At 41.2% G+C, this 20,000-nt stretch overlaps 1 protein-coding gene across 1 annotated transcript in view; it reads right to left on the bottom strand.

Moving 5' to 3' along the window:
• LOC143297147 (protein Wnt-4-like) overlaps positions 1–16,118 on the bottom strand; it is a 108,219-nt gene extending 92,101 nt beyond the window's left edge. The window contains exon 1 of the mRNA XM_076609326.1: positions 15,180–16,118. Within this exon, the coding sequence (XP_076465441.1) occupies positions 15,180–15,277 (98 nt within the window). The 5' untranslated portion in view covers positions 15,278–16,118. The remainder of the gene's footprint in view (positions 1–15,179) is intronic.
• Between the last annotated feature and the right edge of the window lie 3,882 nt (positions 16,119–20,000).

Below are 20,000 nucleotides of genomic sequence, written 5' to 3'. Positions count from 1 at the left end.
CACCCACAGCTCCTGCATGCATAACTTGTCATAAAAAAAAAGACAAGTTGTTTCATGAGTACGTCCACAATATCATTATCAGACTATCTCTGACCTTTCCTTCATAATTAAGCTGTTTGGCCTGTGGGGAGTTATGTAACAAGTGCTCTACGCTCTTCGTGTCAATAAAATTCAGCAGAATTGCTGGAGGGTATGATGCAGAGTAGAGATGGGAGGAGGAATGGAGCACATGGGGATCACAGATAGGACGGGAGAAAGACTCAATCATTGCAACAAACTGATCGCGAACTCCTCTCTCTCTCTCTCTCTCTGTCTCCTGCGTTTGCAAGTGTGAGCCTGCGAATTCGCGCGCTCGAGAGAGCACACGTGTGTATGTGTGCGCGTGCGTGTATGTGTATGGATTTATTCATTCAGTAAATTTACTTTCACTTTGTAATTTGGTTATTAAAATGATAAGTAAATACATCGACAAGTAAATACTAAATAAATACATCTACAAGTATTTTACTTGCCGCTTGTGGTAAATGATAATAGCATTTGTTGGAGGCAGAAAGTTCCCATTGGCGCGTCAAAGAGTTTTGCACTGTTAGTAAGATTAAATGGATGTAAAGCGCTTTCATCCTTATTCACATTGACCTACACAACGACTTACGCAAAAGTAGAACGACGAATTGAACACACAAGGTATCAGAGCAATGGAAAAAAAAACTTACAGATAAAAACAAAGAAGCAACAATAGGAATGACATGCTTAACTCACTCAGTACGGCCAGTCCTCTCTTCTCCTCTACACAGACCCCTCGGATGTCCAGTGGGTGTCTGAATGACCCAACCTTTAGCTTCCGTCGTCAGAATTGTGGTATTCTTTGTCAACATTCACCTCTTCAGTATAAGAGCCTTCCACTTGCAATATTTTGATGGTGGTAATTGGGATGAAACGCTATTAACGTCGTCTCTTTCGGCGTTCGTATGGAGAGAGTTAAAGGCAAAGTACAAAGGATGACAACATCGATCACTTTAGAAGCATGACACATTGTGACGATTTAAATCAGCTGAATAGGCTACCGCTTTCTGGTGAAGAGAAAGAGGACTAGACGCTCACAACTAAACCTACTTGGGTGACAAAGAGATAGAGAGAAAGTGGATTAGTAGAGTGAAACGGTGACTGTTTTTAAATCTGGGATAAAAGGAGCAAGGTGTGCAAGACACCAGTTGCAAGAAAGCCAAATTTGATATGGAGGTTAAAGAAAGAAGCGCGCAAATTTGGCCAATGTATTCATAACAGATAATGTTGATCTTGTACTTTATCGCAGACAGTCACTGGACATAATCATAGTAAAGAGAACATGTGTTTTTTTTGAAGAGATAGTATTGAACTTGTATTTTATTGGAAACTGTCATGAAGCCTGTGGGAAAGAGTAATTCTGGGGATGGATTTAGAACAAAGAGCGTTAATCTTGTATTCTATTTTTTAGTGAGATAGAAGACCAAAGGAAAGTATGCAAAACGGTGAATAGACCATTTTCTTTTTTTCTTTTCTTTTTTTTTTATAGGAAAATCGAGTGGGCAGCATTCGTTTGTTGTTGGGGTTTTTTTCTTGGGGAGGGGGGTCCTTGAAGGCAATATCTATGATACAAGCAAACTAGGAAAAGGGATAAAAGAAACAAAAAAAATACATATATATATATATATATATATATTGGATAAATGGCATGCTTAAGCGTGCAGCTGCTGGTAAACTCATTTGTGAGCATCGCTGCTGAGAAGGTCTTAATAAATTGAACCACAGTTTCTGTTTCAGTTTCAGTAGCTCAAGGAGGCGTCACTGCGTTCGGACAAATCCATATACGCTACACCACATCTGCCAAGCAGATGCCTGACCAGCAGCGAAACCCAACGCGCTTAGTCAGGCCTTGAGAGAAAAAAAAAAATATATATATATATGAACCACAGAAAACAAACGAATAGCTACTAAGCCCAAATCCACTTGAAAGATTATTTCCTGGTGGTTCAAACTCACCGAGACACAAATAACGAGAAACACAACAGACCAGTTTACAAACGACAACCATTGTCATTATAGGCAAATAAAGAAGCCGAACATAGGGAAGTGAATGGAGAAGACAGTGTGTTCAGGCAGTGTTGATGAATGACCACGCCAGGATACAGCAACTCCCAACACGTGAGGATGACGGGGGATGGAGGTGGAGATAGGGGGTGACGGAGGGAGGGAGGGAAGGGTGGAAGTCAGAAGCGACAAAGAAGAAAGTGGCAGGCAAACAGTCCAAAGGGATACATACACACAAAGAGGGTACAGACCAAAACATCTGTGGACTAAAAAAAAAAAAAAAAAAAAAAAAAAAAAAAAAAAAATCCAACGTGTGACAATCTCACCGACGACACGTACATCTGTCAACAGAGATTTGACCTGAACCTTTGCGTTTACGGGTCACAACCTGAGCGACACTCCCACCACCTCCCTGTACAACCCCCCCATCACCGCCACCCCCCGACCTCCGCCCCCAACCCCCATCCCCCCGTCCCCAAGTTTCTCTTGTCCTCTTCTTGCACCCCCGGCTCCCTCTCCTCTCTCCGCCGGTCAGAAGATTTCTCCCGCAGAGGTAAACAAACTTCCGTCTCTAAAAACCCGTCCACACGCCGACGAACCCTCTGCGCATGCGTTGTTTGTCCGTCCGTGTCGCTGCGTGGACGTGACGGTGCATACGCGCAAACGCATTGATACCAGTGGAGCTGGGCAGAGAGCTTCCCGAATCGCTCGGGGGAACATGTTAGAATGCTCCTTCTCCCTCTCCTTCTTCCCCCTTCCCCACCTCTTCCAGCCTGCCCACCCCATTAAAAGAAAGAAAAAAAAAGAATTTAAAAAGATAAAGCTGTTTGAGTGTGTTCTAAATCCCTTCTTGGAAAACACTGATTCAATGTCGGTCTCACAGTGTTAAGGTTGTAGAGTTTGATTTCTTTGAACAAAACTGCATCCCCCCCAACTCCCCCCCCCCCCCCCCCACCCCCACCCCCACCGACCTCTCATCAAGCTGAATAACTCAGCTGTCTACCTCCTACCTTCCCTCACTCCCACCAACCTCAGCTGATTTTTTTTTTTTTTTACTACTGCCCATCCTGACAGGAATATATGATTTTCCTCTCTTCCGTGGATCGCGAGTTTGACTCTTTGAGTGCACATTAAAAACGACCTTCTCGCTTCCCCACTCTGGGCTGGTTATCCCCGTCGGGCCATATCACCAGAAGTGGCTGTCAGCGTTAAACCCAGATGTAACAAACTAACTGAGGTCAAGTGTGAGCCCGGGTTTAGTGTCGAGCTGTCGGTTGAGTGTCGCTAGTTTGGAAGTTGTCAATTCGAATGCCGGGGGTGGGGGGGGGGGCTACATAAGACTTGGCATTGTCGCTGCCCTCATCAGCGCGTCGTCATTCTGGTAGTGTGTAAGTTTGATCCCCACCAACACCCAACACCCCCACCCCGACCCTGCCCTTGTTAGCATATGTTACCCGAGGTGGATGTCGACGTTAAACGCGAATCTTACTGTTGTCTGCAATGTCGTGAAGATACTGTCAATGTGATATTATACCCCCCCACCCGTTCACCTCCCTTTCCCGTGCCTCTTCTATACTTTGCCGGGTTGATTTAAGTCCAGCTCTCAACATCTCTCTCTTCAACATTCTTTCAGTTATTAGACTCGTAGCAGAGCTGAAAAGTTAAATATGCAAACACCGCTGCCAAGCATTGATTCTCTAAATTGTGGGTTGTGTTTTTCTGGACTGGTGGTCACTTAATTAGCTTTGTGTCATAGAAGCGGTCCGTGTGGGGCTTTAAATCTATTGTAACACACACACACACTAACACACTAACACACACACAAACACACACAAGCAATTACGCGCGCAAGCACGCACGCACACACACACAGACAAAAATCCAGTGCTCCAGACGAGGAAGTGGCGAACTCACGAATACTGACGAAGGAAGCGGGGATGACCTGCCGAGGTTAAGCAGTCCTAGTCTCCTGGAGTATGAGAGTATGACTGCTGACGGGAAGGGCCTGTCACCCAATCACTGGACTGTACAGCTGGACAAACGGTTGGTTCACAACCGCCGTCACGGAAACCGGGGTCCCGTGTTCAAGTCTAGTAAAGGTTGCTGGAGTGGAGGGTGTCTCTCTCCCTCTCTGTCCCTCTCACACACACACACACACACACACACACACACACCACCGACAACCTTTCACCTGTATCCTTCACATTCATCAATCAAAACTATCGACCAGCAACGGCCCCATGACAGCGATCGAATCCATAAAACGGGAAAGAACGAACTGACACACATCCCCGCGAAGTCTAAAGCGCAGGTTGGGGAGTGATACGCTGCTATCTGTGGCAGCAGACACTATCTCAAAACTCCACGTAATAAATGGGTCTGTCATATAACCTTCTGCACATCAGCGCCAGTTCTGCTAACCCTCACGATATCGTGAATCAACATCAACCGGCGGTGTTTATTTATTATTGTGGAGAGCGCTCACACTCCCTGACTTCCTTGGTCTGTATGTCTGTGCAAGAATAATTACACTATAAACCGGTGAGAAGTGTAATAAATGAATGGATAAATAGATATTTCATTAAAAGATACATAAAAAGGCTACAATAGAAACCCCGGCACATTTTTCTCTTTTTATCTGCAAGCGTACACACACGCCCCACCCCCACCCCCAATCCCCCACTGAGAGAAAGAGAGAGGGAGAGGGAGAGAGTGAGTCATATTTAATAGAATCATTTATTAGCAGTGTCTAATGTGTCCATTAAGGCATACGTGTGCGTTTACGTGCGCGAACTCGCACAAACACGCGTGAACGAGAGAAACGAAAATAATCCTACACCCCAAAATACGAATGCAGAGTAACGCACTGATGGGAGGACTGAGAGACAGACTGACCGACAGACAGAAGACAAAAACAGAGCGAGGAGACCCAACGAAACGGACCCCCAAAACAACAAAGACATCAGTGTGTGCATGGCGACCCATCCTTCACCTCGGTCTCTCCTTGCCCACCCCCACCCCCCCAACCCCAACCCCCTTTTCACTCCATCCCCCCACCTCCCAAGTCCTCGCGGACAGTCAAGTGACAAGATGGTCAGTTGTTCCCGTCGCTTTCCACGTCATGTTTTCTTGCTGGACAGCGTTGGTCAGGGTGTTTGTTCCCGACAGTCCATCTGTCTTCTGTCCTTTGAAGGGGGACAAGTCGGTCTGCTGCTGTATTGCTGGTGATGTCTTTTTGTCACTATCCGCGTGAACCGTACACGATTTGCAAATCATCACAACACGTGCATGACTGCACCCAGCTTGTGTTGATCCTGGAGCGGGTTTTGACCGATATGTTTATTACAGTGTTGATGGATATGTCTATTTCAAGAACGAAAGCGAAGAAAGTGTTGGAGCTCATCAGTAACGTTACATGAGAGAGAAAGAGAGAGAGAGTGCGTGTGTGTGTTAAAAAAGTATTTTTCTTAAAATCATATTACACACAGAGAGATACAGTCACACAGACACACGCACACATAATATTATACACACGCACTGATACCCCCTACCCCTCTCGGGACCTCAACACTTGACTTGTGAATATAATAAATGTAAATGAGGTCCGGCTGATAGCTCGGCTGTGGTCTGGAAGTTAGCCAATCACACAACACGGGCTGATAAATGAGACGTTTAATCATTCACTTATCGGCTTTTACACCTCCACTCGCCGAAATGGCTATATATATGTCGTTTCATTCCTCGCTAAACTGTCGCTCACCCTCTCCTCCCCCACCCCTACATTTGCTTGCAACCCACCCCTACCCCTTACTCCATTCTCTCTTTTTTTTTTTTTTTTTTTGCTTACGTCTGCTCCCGCATTCCTCGGTGAACTTGTTAATGTAACAGAACGGTATTTGATCACACTTGTATTTATGTTATTATTTTCTGTTTCATTGCTCTGCACCGCTCTGATTTGAAATGCACCGGATTGTAGGCAACTGGTACTGTTTCAGTTTTCAAAGAGGTGTCGATCAAGAGTAATCCATGTGTGCTGCACTACATCTGCATGGAAAGAGATATCGATGGGGAGTAGAGAGGGAGACAGACAGACAGACAGAGACAAACACAGAGAGAGACAGAGACAGACAGACATGCAGAAAGACAGACAGGCAGGCAGAATGTGTGTGTGTGTGTGTGTGTGTGTGTGTGTGTGTGTGTGTGTGTAAATGCCAAACACCAAACAAGAACTGTTGTTCTAGGTGAAACCACACTTCGAGACATTTGCTTGAAAGGAATTTGTACGTGAGATCAATGGAACTGGTAACCGTTGCGGGTTTTGAAATGCTGCGGAATAGGGAATTTTTTTTTTTTTCTGGAGACTCAAGCGCGACCATGCAGGTTTCATTCCTTTCTCACTGCCAGAACCTCACCTTGTAGAGGCTTTCTGGCACCGCACTGCAGTGGCTTCTGACGATCGACACAAAATCTCAAAACTGTTTTCGCCGCTTGTGCACTCTTTTGTACAAATGGTTGGTGCATTGTTGTGCAAACAAACGACTTCATGCGGTTGATGAATAATTGTAATTCAGTAGTAATTTCTGCTGCCAGTAACTTCAGGTTTGGATGTAAAAGTACAACCATTAATAATATTTCTTATTATCAAAACGTTTCTGTAACTGGTACTGCTCTATTCTGGAAACCTGTATTTTACCATTCTATGACATAGTTTGCCTTTCGTTGTTTGTTCAGTTTTTTGCTTCTGTTATCCATTTTACAGAACCATATTAAATGCTGATGGAAGAGTTATTTGTCTGCACTACCTTCTCTTTAAGTCGAGATCATCATTAATAACATTACTATTATTACTACTGTCGCTTTTGTTGTTGCTGCTGCTGCTGTTGCCAGTGAAAAAAAAATTGTATGCCATGGCACACTCGCTACACATGTAAATAAATGTGTTAAAAAATGTAGACGTGTGTGTGTGTGCGCGTGTACGTGTGTGTGTGTGTGTGTGTGTGTGTGTGTGTGTCCGTGTGTGTGTGTGTGTGTGTGTGTGTGTCCGTGTGTGTGTGTGTGTGGTAGTAGTCTTCAGTTTAACGTCTTCCACTTTAAGTGATATTAGACGGAAAAAAAGGGGGGGTGGGGGGTGGGGGGTGCGGGAGGGTGGAGGGCGGGGCGTGGTGGAGGGAACGGTATTGGGCAGAGGGTGAAAAATGGTGTGTGTGTATGTGTGTGTGCGCGTGTGTGCGCATGTGTGTGTGTGTGTGTGTCACTGTGTGGTGGGGAAAGATACAGAGCATTGGAAAAAATAAAGCATTAAAACGGGAGACATAGGCACAATATAGAAGGAAACGCTAACATCAAACAACTGTAACAACTATAACAAAATTAATGTCCAATTGGACTATGCAGCAAACATGTGTGTGTGTGTGTGTGTGTGTGTGTGTGTGTGTGTGTGTTTCCTTCCCGCTGCTCTTCTTTCCTCTCCTGTCTTTTTAGCGATATTATCCCCTGTTTTATGGGGTTTTTTTTTATTGGTATCTTTCCTTTTTTTTTTCTTCGTCATCCGTTAAGGTGTAACTAACTGTCTCCCGTTATTCATTTTTCTCGTCCCACGCCTCAGACCCTGTCTCCAATGGTGGTCTAGGTGCTAGTGTTTCGGATACTTCATGATCCTTTGTGGATAAATTCAATCACTCAACAGACGTTAAACGACATCACAGCAGCGACAGAAATCGTCTCAAGTAAAATTGTGATGAAATCCATTACTGCACAAAAACAGGAGAAAAAAAAGTCAGAAAAAGAAATAAAGAGAATGAACAAAGAACAAAGACCGAATTAACGCAGCGCGCCCGTTCCCACAAAATCGGACCCAATATTGATTGCTCATAGATATAAATAGTCGTGACACACAATGAATCAGTCTCCAGACCTGACCAGCGCTTTGGCTTTATGCGTAAGTCAGGCATTTACCTCTCTCTTTCTGTGTGTGTGTGTGTGTGTGTGTGTGTGTGTGTGTGCTTCACTTACTTTCCAATCTTTTCGTGTGTGTGTGTGGGGGGGGGGGGGGGGTCTGTGTGTGTGTGTGTGTGTGTGCGTGTGTGTGTGTGTGCTTCACTTACTTTCCAATCTTTTCGTGTGTGTGTGTGTGTGGGGGGGGGGGGGGTCTGTGTGTGTGTGTGTGTGTGTGTGTGTGTGTGTGTGTGTGTGTGTGTGTGTGTGTTGTTGTTGTTGTTGTTGGTGGTGGTGGTGGTGGTGGTTTGTTTGGTTGGTTGGGTTTTTTTGTTTGTTTGTTTTTTTGGGGGGTGTGGGGGGGTTCTTGCTAAAACGACCGCAACTGACTTCTGAAAACGTGCCAAAAACTCTAAAAATGAAAAGTGAAAACATCGAAACATTTTAAGCCAGGACAAGTAAGGCCGATGCGAAACTTACCTCTCGAATATCTCTGGCGCCCGACATAAAAACTGTTGTTTTTTGTGTGATTCTTTTGCGGTTTTTTTTTTTAATTTTTTTTTTTAATTTATGTTTTTCTTTGTTTGCTCCTCTGGAATTTGTTGTCTTTCTGATGCTTGTGCAGTGTTGGATACCTGCCTTCCCTTTCCCACTCCTATCAAATGATCATTCCGTGGGCAATACATCAATAATAACCTGTGGTATGTTGACGACGAACGTTGATATATTACCAGAAATTTAGACAGACAAACAAAACAGTATCACAGGATTTGTTAATATTTAGTTGGGCAAAGGCTCACACGGCTTCACGCCATTGTTGCTCAGGGGTTTCCATAACTACTTCCGGCGCACTTGCATACAATAGCTCAGAGGGTGCAGCTCTGGAGCTGAATTCCAGTGAGTCAGACTTCGATTTTCCCAGCTTTCCACTCTCCCTGCACCGGCACGGACCACGACAAAACTCCTTTAAGTTCTCCTCGTTCAACTTAAAAACTACGTGACCGTAAGTGCAATTGTTATTTGGTCTTGCTTTTCATCTGTGGTGGAGTCAGTGTAGTGTTAGGCATCCCTACCTTCCCCTCCTCTTCTCTGCTTGTGTGCTTGCCAGGATACATGTTTACAACCCCAATGTCAGTAATAACACTGTCATAAACTGAAATAAAAGCGTGCCACTGAATGGCTCAATAAGTGTGGAAGTTCAATGCGGTGAAAAGGAATTTGGAGGGGGGGTGGAGGAGGAGAGGTGGTCTGAGTGGTCACGGAGGAGGGTGGGGGTGAGTGTGTGCATGTGTGTGTGTGGTTTGTATCACTCGGGTGTGTGTCTGTGTTTGTGTGTCCCTCTCAACCACAAAACAAAAAGGAGACTGAGAAATAAACAAACCGCGATATCAAAAAAAAAAAAAAGCTCTTTTTCCTCACACTATAATATTATATACGTGTGCGTACGTGCTCAAAATACACACAGGCGCGCATGCACGCACGAACGTACGCACGCGCGTACCTCCCCTTCCCCCTCCCAACACACACACACACACACACACACACACACACACACACACACACACACACACAAGCGCACACCTGGTATGAACACGATTTAACTTTGAAAACTGTCTGGAAAGTATTCGAACTGGAAGTCAGCCAGACAGGAACAGCGGAACTATCCTCTAGAAGAAGCTTGTTTTACAAAAAACAATAACATCAGAACAATTTTTTTTTAAATGATTACGACGTTAAGAATGATAAGAATAATAAGATTAATCAGACGAATACTAATTATTAGCTGAATTACATGGACTGATCAATAATGAAAACCAACATTATCGTCACTTACGTTTCAGACGAGAGCGCCGGAAAACATTCCATTTAACACGTTCTTGTTCAATGGTAGCCAGTTTGAAAAATTAAGCAACAATAAAAATACAAACATAACAAAAAACATATATGGTTAAAACACAAGATCTACAAGACATACAGAAATAAAGTATGCACAGTCTATCACAGTATCAACATACAGATTTTACCTAGAAAGAGAAAGCTACCCATATAGCACTGAAGCAGACAAGTGTTAGTATTGAATCCGAAAAATAATCTCGCTTTTAGAAAAAATATCAAAACACAAGGATATGATGGATCATCTACCACTAGTATCACACAGATAATCATTAATGGAAAACCTTCGAATTCTTTTTTAATTGGATAATTATCCATTAATCATCAACTGATTAATTTATCTATTTTTCTATTCATTATTTTATTTATCGCTTCATTTAATGATTTGATTTCTAGTTCTTTTCGTGTTATCAATCACGCTTCATTCGGTAATATTTCTAAGGCAGTTATCTGAATGCTTTATAGTGATTCTTTTTAATAGAAGAAAAAGGGAAAGAAAAAGAAGAAGAAGAAATGAATGAATGAATGAATGAATGAATGAATGAATGAAAAGATCTTATAAAACTCAATTTCCTGAACAAACAATATGGAGCATAAAGTCTCATCGCTCTGCGCAAGAACAGAAAACAGCGCAGTAATGCTGCAAGAACTTTTTTTTTTTTAAAGAGAGTGACGGGAACAGCCAACGAGAGAGAGAGAGAGGCACTTAGAGAGAGAAAGTCAACAGCATGAAGCCTACAAATCTGACCAGTTGAAACAAGACTATTACCTTTGGAAATGGACAGTGACACATTTAGAATACAAAAATCAAAATTTAGCAAAACGCAATTCAATAAAATCACATAAAATAACAAAATAAAATAAAAGGGAAACATACTGAAATCAAACGGACCTACGTAAGTATCGCGAACGTGTGTGTGTTTTACGGCGCAAAGAAATTGAGCAGTTGCTTATTTATTCAGTCAAGTAGTTGTGACAAGTGAAAGCATGGCCAGTTTACGCTAAATCTCAGGAATGAAAATGAGCGACAAAGTAAATATTTGAATATTCATTAGAATTACATGCCTTTTCTTCACTACTTCAACTTCACCCATCTTGTTCAAAAATGAATATCGAATACAGATAACAAAATAATTTAAAAACTAAAAACAAATAAATTTTACAAAAAAAAATAAAAGAATAAAAGAACAGATAAATAAATTAATTAATAATTTAATAAATTAATAAATAAATAAGCAAATAGATAAATAAACACAAAACAAAAAATCTGTAATGCTGTACGTGCACGCATTCACATCAACTGACTACCTCCTTTTCCGGTGAAAGAGCAGGCAGGTCGTGACCAGGCCGCATTCAAAAAAAAAAATAAATATCACACCCGTACAATGCGCGATAGTATCAATTCGTCCCGGATGCTTGAATTATGAAAATAAAAAAACAATTTAAAAAATCAAAGGCCTGATACAAGCTCATTTCCGCTTTCCGTCCATCTCTCGGTCTAGAGTAATTTAAATGATTTTTTAAAAATAATATTCAATACAAAAAAATAAAAATTAAAAAATTAAAAATCACCAAATGAATAAATCAGGCTTTTACAACGTCAGGATTTAAATGACTAATTTCTCATACCATTATTGAAAGCTTTTACAATTACGTAAGCTTGCGTGCGCGCAGTAACTGACTTAAATAGCCATTTTCATACTTTATCTTATTTAGATTATCTTCTTGTTTTTTAAACGTTCAAGATAATGCGTCTCCCTTCCTTCCCTTCCCTCTTTCTTCCTCCTTCTGTGTGTGTGTGTGTGTGTGTGTGTGTGTTGTGTGTGTGTGTGTGTGTGTGTGTGTGTGTGTGTGTGTGTGTTTTGTGTGTGTGTGTATCTATGCGTGTTTTGTGTGTGTGTGTGTGTGTGTGTGTATGTGTGTGTGTGTGTATGTGTGTGTGTTGTGTGTGTGTGTGTGTGTGTGTGTGTTTTGTGTGTGTGTGTGTGTGTGTGTGTGTGTGTGTGTGTGTGTGTGTACATGCACGCGTGTTCCGTACGTGAGTGAATGAATTGGCTAAAATGTGGATACAAAAGTGCGCTGGTATCGAAATATGTACAGATATATCAAATAACCCTACATTGCATTGAATTTTGACCAACAAACCACGCTAGGAGCATGGCACGTTAGGCACTTGTACCTCCTATCTCTCTTCTCGTTATGTTCAAGCCCATGCAAGGAGTCACAATGAAAAAAAAAAAAAAAAAAAAATTCAGAAAATATTGTTCATCACACAAATATTCTTTAAACTACGAACTATACAAAGCTACACCGCGCCATCCATTCTCAGTGGTTTAGGCTATTAGTAACTGCCATATTTTCGTGTGTTTTCCAGTCACAAGAGAGTCCGTTGCAAATACAGTAATAACAAGGGTGTTCGTGTAGCACAGTATAGTAGCAGTGATAGAAGCCGTGGAGCTGACACTGGCAGTGACAGGAACAAAAGTAACTACTGCAGTTGTTGTAGCATCGGTAGTTGCATGAACATGCGTGGTGGTGCTAGTGTCTGCACAGGGGCCGTGTGTGCATTCCTGCACGCTCACATTGTGCATTAGAAATGTTAATGTTCACGCCTATCTTGTAAGATAGCTTTCGGATTCCATTTCAATGCAGATTAAAAAAAAAAAAAGCAGCAGCAGAAGTAGCAGTACTAGTACTAGTAGTAGCAACAGCAGCAGAAGTAGAAGTAAGAGCAGCAGTAGCAGTAGTAGCTGCAGCAGTGGCAGTTAATTTTTTGTAGCAGTATCAGGACTGATATTTGTAAAACATCTTTATTTAGGGTAGAAAGTAATTCAAACTAAAATTGTTTTTAAAAATCATCTAGGACAGAAACAATTCAAATAATATTGTATAAGATAAGATAAAACAAAGTAAGAAAAATCATCTAGGACAGAAACAATTCAAATAATATTGCATAAGATAAGATAAAACAAAGTAAGATAAATAACACACACAAAGAAATCAACAGAATAAAATAAAACAAAATCAAGAACGAAAATAAATTGGATACATGTACACAAGACACATAATCTTATTACGCAATTCTCATTCATATGTTTTCATTTGTGTGTGTGTGTGTGTGTGTGTGTGTGTGTGTGTGTGTGTGTGTGTGTGTGTGTGTGTGTGTGTGTGTGTGTGCTTACGTATGTGTGCGCGTGCGTGTTTGTGTTTGTATGTGTGTATGTGTGTACGTGTGTGTGTGTGTGTGTGTGTGTGTGTGTGTGTGTGTGTGTGTGTACTTGGTTGCTCATGTGTCTATGTGTTTCTTCAACATTTTAACTGGTGGTTTAACTGTCGATGTGTCAGTTGGCAGGCTGACTGTCAGCTCAGTTGTTTAGTTGTTGTTGCTGCTGCTGCTACAGTCAGGTTAACTGACTGTACTAGCTCTTGTTCCTGCATATTTCACGTAAACATTTCTTGAAGCCAAGGCACATGAACTCGATGCCCGAGAAAAAAAATACATCCTTCGGAAAAGAAAACTTGATAACCCTGTTATCACATTCCTCGGAGTTTGGCCCCGTTTTCTTCTGCATACTTTGTCAATGGGGGGAAAAAAAAAAACTTCAGACGTCTTGCGTGCCGCACACACACAAGCGCGCGCTTGCGCGCGTACACACACACACACACACACACACACACACACGTTCATACGTATACACACATTCAATAAAGAGCTCTGAAGAAGGCAACTGGCAAAAATTATACTGCATGTGGTGGGTCTGAGATGTTTTTCCTTTCTAACATTTTGTATATTATATTCTCAAATAATGAAGAGTTGGAAATCAGTAAATCTGGGTATTGTTTTTATGTTCTTAGTGCTAAAACTCGTCCATTATACACATAATGGTATGGTGATAGTAGAAAATAACACAGACAGATAAAACACAGGCAAACATGCACGCTGACAGACAGACAGGCAAAGATACATCTATACAGAGAGACACATAGATGAACTGATGGACAGGTAGGTAGGTAGGTCGGTGGGTAAGTGGACAAACAAAAAGAGACAGATATATATACAGATTGAAGGACAGACATATACACAGATGGATTGATAGGTAGGTAGGTAGATAAGTGGGTAAGTGGACAAACAGAGATAGATAGATATACAGACAGAAGGACAGATAGATACAGATATATATATATATATAAAGACGTAACAGTTTATCTGGCAGGTGCGTGAAACAGCGGCGTAACTTGTGAGAGGAATGAGAGAGTTTTCAACATGCACAAAAAGACTAAGACGTACATAACATAGAAAATAACGCCACACTAAAGGTAATGCGATATTTGCTGAATGGAACGAGACACAGAAATTCAAAAGCAGCAAGAACAATACTAGTGCGCTATAAATCCGTGAAAATGATTGAAAAAAAAGATTGAAGAAAAGATAGGTAGACAGACAGAGTCACACACACACACACACACAGAGCGTGGAACAGGGATACAGATAATTCATTCAATGGCCCCACTTGAACGGGGTACTGTTGATAAAATTATCAATTTATAAAATTTATAAACAATTATAATGCTGACAACGCGCATCAATAATTGATTAACTGCAAAACTAACAATCACAACCAACAATATTTCACTAAACATTACACCCAATAATCAACTAGAGAGAGAGAGACAGAGAGATGACAAAAGAGAGAAAGTTGGGGGGGGGGGGGGAATCAAATGACCAATTCATTAAACGAAGGAAACAAAATGAAAGACAGAAAAAGGAGAAAAGAATACAGAAATGAACAAAGGAAGAAATAAGCTTTAACTGATAAAATAAATTCACAAAGATGAAGACAACAATCATAACAACAAGAAGAAAAGTGAGAAATACGGTTCATCAGCTGTCATGTTAAAATTGAAGTGCAACGTTGTGAGCACAGTATAAGCTTTAAGCTTGTTGATGCTCCTTTGTCTTTGTTTGCATATGTAATCATGTATACTGTTGAACAATTAAAGATTATTTAAACCAATGGTGAGAAAAAGAATGTGCAAGAAAAGATGACAAAGGCAAAAACGAAAACAAAGACCAAACACGAACGACCAAAACAAGACATTAATCATGATATAAGAAGATAGCGTTTCTCGAATGGTTAGAAGAAGCAGAAGAAAACGAATGGAAGACCTGAAATTAATAAACAATGAGTCCAGGGGAACAAATGATAAACAAATAGTAAAGAGTGGTAACTCTTTCCGTTCACAAGGAAGACTCATACATGAGACAAGACCTAAGGGGTACTCACCACCAAGAGGCATGGACCAGCTGTAGGAGGGACAGCACCACGGCCACACGAATCGACAACGTGTACTCCTTCATCACGCACACACGGTACTCCCGCATCCCTCACACTACTACAGCAGTGCAGTGGTAGTAGTAGGCTTCACCGGCGAGGAGGACTGGGCTGTCGACCTGGTCCCCCAGCACAAACCCACACCTTTTCCTTCACACCGATTTTTCCTTTGACGACAGATATATATATCTATATATATACACTAAAACGGATCAGCACTGTACTGTACTTCACGATTCCCACCACTGTTTTTGCGGCGCCCGCTTTCTCCGGCGCCCGGCCATTACTTTGCTTCAATGTAGATGTTTGGGTTTTTTGACGGAATTACTCACAAGGGTGAGTGACTATCATCACATGGCCGCACAATAAATTTCCTAAAAATGGGCCAGTTTGTGACTTTTTTTTTTTCAATTGGAGTTTTATCACACGCTATTTTCAAACTACACCCAAATGTTCGGGCTTTCGTTAACACGAATATCCAATCCTTCACAATATGACGGCAGTTCACACAAAAAAAAAAACACGTTGACTTAAGTACGAACGTGGAATTCTTTTCTTGCTTTGTTTCTGACAATGCAAAAGGAGCAAAGAAAAAAAAATCTTCCGGCGCAGCTGAAGAGCGTCAACGATGATGAACACCGCACGGCCAGAAAGAAAAAAAACAAAAAAACAGACGAAGCAGACGAAGGACAATGCTGATGACTCAAAGGTAAGACGAAGGACGACGACAGCTTTGGAGTAGCCAGCCAACTGGACAGCAAGATGAGGTCCAGGCAGAAGAAGCTGAAGCTGAAGCAGGTACAAGCTAATTTGCGATCGGTAAACGAGAAGACTTGTGTCGTCCGCGGGCTGTGCGCAGACACTGCGAGAAGAGATCGCTCCCTGTCTGACTCTCCGCTGAGCGGGTCGGGTCGGGACTACAAGCCGACTGGCCGTCCCCTCCGAGCTGCCGGTGAAGGAGGGGGCCGCAGGGAGAGGGAGGCGCCTCCTCTTTTCACACTCTCTCACACACAACACTCGGCCTGAGTCTAGGCAGGGTGGGTATGGAGTGGGTAGGGGAAGAAAGGAAACCGCAAGGGCGGGGGAGTATGTAGTAGGAGGGAGTTTCCTTGAATGCGAAGTGTCGTCTTGTATGGGGGGGTAAAACTGTAGACAAATTTCGTTTGATTGGTGAACTTATCTGGGGGGGGGGGTTCTTCTTCTAATTTTTTGTTCCTTTTTTTTTTCTTTTCTTTCTTTCCCGTCGTTGCTTTTCGTGCTCGCTTGTTTTAAGCCCTGATATTCTTATCTGAGCCCGATTACATCTGTTGTAGTTCCTGTTTTCTTACAGCACTGGTTTTGAAACAAAGGGTGTTGTAACTTATATGAGCTGTTTGCTGGTGCTTGTGTCAATCTGAGTTTGTAAAGTTCCGCAGCGAACTGTTCAAGGGATTGTTGTAGACTTGTTAATGAACAAATAAACTGATAATTAAATCTGCGATTATTAGAAGCAATACATACTGTATACGTATAACTGCACACACACACACACACACACACACACACACACACACACACACACACACACACACACACACACACACATTTACTTATAACAGCCTTTTTCGCGGGGTTAGTAACATAAAAATTGGCTCATATTATATCAAGTACTTCCATACATTCAATAACCATAAGCATGGTACGACTTACAACCATATTCCTGCCGGTAACGAGCAAACTAGTGGAAAATACATAAAATAATGAATACAAAAACGTTCGGTACAGAAATAAATCCCTCTCTGAAGAGTCTGCCGTATTTTCCAGTTGTGAACAGTATCTCTGCCTTCAACAAACTCTGCCCTGGTGATTTGTTCTTTCCTGTTCTTCCCCTAATCTTTCTGTCTTGTTTGGTCCTCATGTCTCTCCCCTCACGTTCCTCGCTCCGTCCAGTTTGTCATTTGTTTGTTTTGTTCTTATCTTTACCTGGATTTTGATGTTGTAACCGACGTATGTCTTCATCTGCTCTCCCCTCCCCCCCCCCCCCCCCCTCCCTAACTGCATCCTAGACAGTAGGTATTAGATGAAAGTTTGGCTTAGTTTTTTCTTAGAAATATTTTGTGTGGTGACTTTTGTATGATTATATCATACGATTTTTTTTTAAACTCGTGTATTCATTTATTCATGTATCTAATTAATCGTTCGTTTATTTGTTCACTGCTAATCAATTTACTTATTGATGTATTGATAATGAATGGTGCGATAAACAACATGAAAGCGTTTTAGTCAATATTCTTAAGTTTAACTGTAACTTGCATAGTTCCACGATTTGGATAGCATAACGTCACGATTGTACAGTGCAAACACAACTTCTTTGGATAGCAGCAGCGGCAACGAAAACAGCAGCAGCTATGACTATGTTCGTGATAATAATACTTTCTTCTTTTCCAACACATTATTTCCAAGGGTGGGGGTTTTTTTGTTGCCTTTTTCCTCAAATTTTTCATTGTTCTTCGAATTCTGCAGCATATTTTCTTCGAATTATCGTCAACAGCATGTCAGAGCTTACAGTTCAAAGACTCCTGCGAGGGAGTGCAGACTCTTATTGAGGAGAAGATGGAAAGAGAAGTGGGGCTTCCCAGCTGGAAAGAAAATCTCATGGGTTCATGGGGTACTTGATAGAAAGAGGAGCATAGTTTCGTCAGCGTAATTGTCTGTCTCTGTCTTATGTTGCGTGTATAATTTAATGTCTTCATCGTATCTCTCTCTCTCTCTCTCTCTCTCTCTCTCTCTCTCATGTTGATTCAGAACAGCTTTATTTTACTGCTCGTTTAAATCGATTGTTGTATTCCATTAGTTCCAATAGTTTCTTTTTAAAAATTGTTTTCCATTCCAAAGTTTTAAACATTTTGCCATGTTCATGTGTGCGTTAGACCGACTGAGAGAGACAGTATGGAATGAGTGACAAACTTAAAATTATGTTTGTTGAGTTGCATAGTGTTGCACGGTATTGTGCGGTATGATGGCAGTTACTGTTAAACATACAGACATGAACGGCCCACGATACAGTTGTTATTACGCGTGCGGTTATCATGCATTATACAAAATTGTCGAAACACAAAAATTAAGCAAATCCATTTCATACTGCATGATGCTTTCGTTAGTTTGTGTGGCAACTTGACATCTACTGTCACACGCTTATCATCATGGTGAAGAAACGAGAGACTGAGAAAGTACATACAAGTTCATGCAATTGCAAAATGTGCTTCGGTAAGCATTCCCTTTGCCATGTGCTTCTCTCAATGGGAAAGCCACCCCGATATTCCAACTGCTGTGCAATCAATGACTTCACGCGGGAAAGAGGGGTGAAAGGGTTTTGCTCATATTTGCATCCGCACACAAACTATGGCAAACATATGGGCAGAGTGGCGGCCTAGTGGATAGAGCGACCGAATATAAAGTATGAATCTCGGGTGCGTGTTAAACAAGGACATGGATTTTTTTTTTCACACGCACAACCCCTCACCCATCCACAACGCTTTGAGAGGAAGTCTGAGTGACTTGGGTTTTTTGGGTTTTTTTTTTCCCCCCGGATGAATCAATAAACCAAAGCAACGAATGTATCAAATACTTATATAGTGCAAGTGAAAAAAACAAAAACAAAAAAAACAAAAAAAAAACAAAAAACCCAAACAAACTGAAGTTTTCTATGGCAATATTCTGAAGAAAACCCCACTTGAACAGAAAGAAAATACAGAATACACATGCAGAAGGAAAAAAAATGTGGGGGGCGGGGGCGAGGGGGGTGAGGTGGGAAGGCGCCCTGCACGCATGCACCGGAACAGCACTTCGAATTACACACAGAAAAAATATTGTAGAAAGAATGTAACAATATAATTTATCATGCTTGTGCCCATTTCACAGACTTGTTGATTTGCTTACTTTGCTCAACCAACTGCAAAATTATCAAATCGCATGCATCTGATTTTGAGAACGTTTGTAAGAAGTATAATATCAAATAAAAAGAAATAAGAAAAGCAATATCTAGATAAGAGAATACAAAAATGAACAAATAACAAGGCGAAGAATTATTTGTGCCATTTAGTTTCTTGGATTTATTGGATCTAATTTCAACAAGAGACACCCGCTTTTCCGTATTTTTGACTTACGTTGACATGACGTACGTTCAATCAACATTACCATTAAGATTCGATATAAAATAAATACATGCCAAAAAATGCTATAATCTTTCTTTTACTAAATTCAGTGCGTGATGTCACGACTACCAATGGAAAAAAAAAAAAAAACAAAACAAATAAAACGATATTTATGTCTACTGAGAAAATGTTTCCTTTTTAAATGTTAATTCTGCGATCTATAAAACATCACATAAACGTTATCGATGAAAAGTAGCAAATATGATTCACCCTGAAGCAACAGATTAATACATCTTTATAAATCAAGTTGGAAATTGTATGTGCATCCAAAGGCTCGTCCTTCATATCACCCAGTCTTTCAGCCAACGTGTAGTCTAACACAATCACAATTATCCTCGTGAACACACCAAGAGGCTGAACTAAAATTAAAAGAGATATATATACATATATATATATATATATATATATGTGTGTGTGTGTGTGTGTGTGTGTGTGTGTGTGTGTGTGTGTGTGTGTGTGTGTGTGTGTGTGTGTGTTAAAAATCAATAAACGAAGAAGTTTCATCAATATCATTCAACTTATCAATGCATATTATTCTGTAACATTTGCAGTTCACACATACATACATACATATATACAT

The sequence above is a fragment of the Babylonia areolata genome, chromosome 22 (genome assembly GCF_041734735.1).
Source record: "Babylonia areolata isolate BAREFJ2019XMU chromosome 22, ASM4173473v1, whole genome shotgun sequence".
Lineage (NCBI taxonomy): Eukaryota > Metazoa > Mollusca > Gastropoda > Neogastropoda > Buccinidae > Babylonia > Babylonia areolata.
Note: the sequence above shows the minus strand (reverse complement) of the source record. Positions and strands in the feature narration are given on the sequence as shown.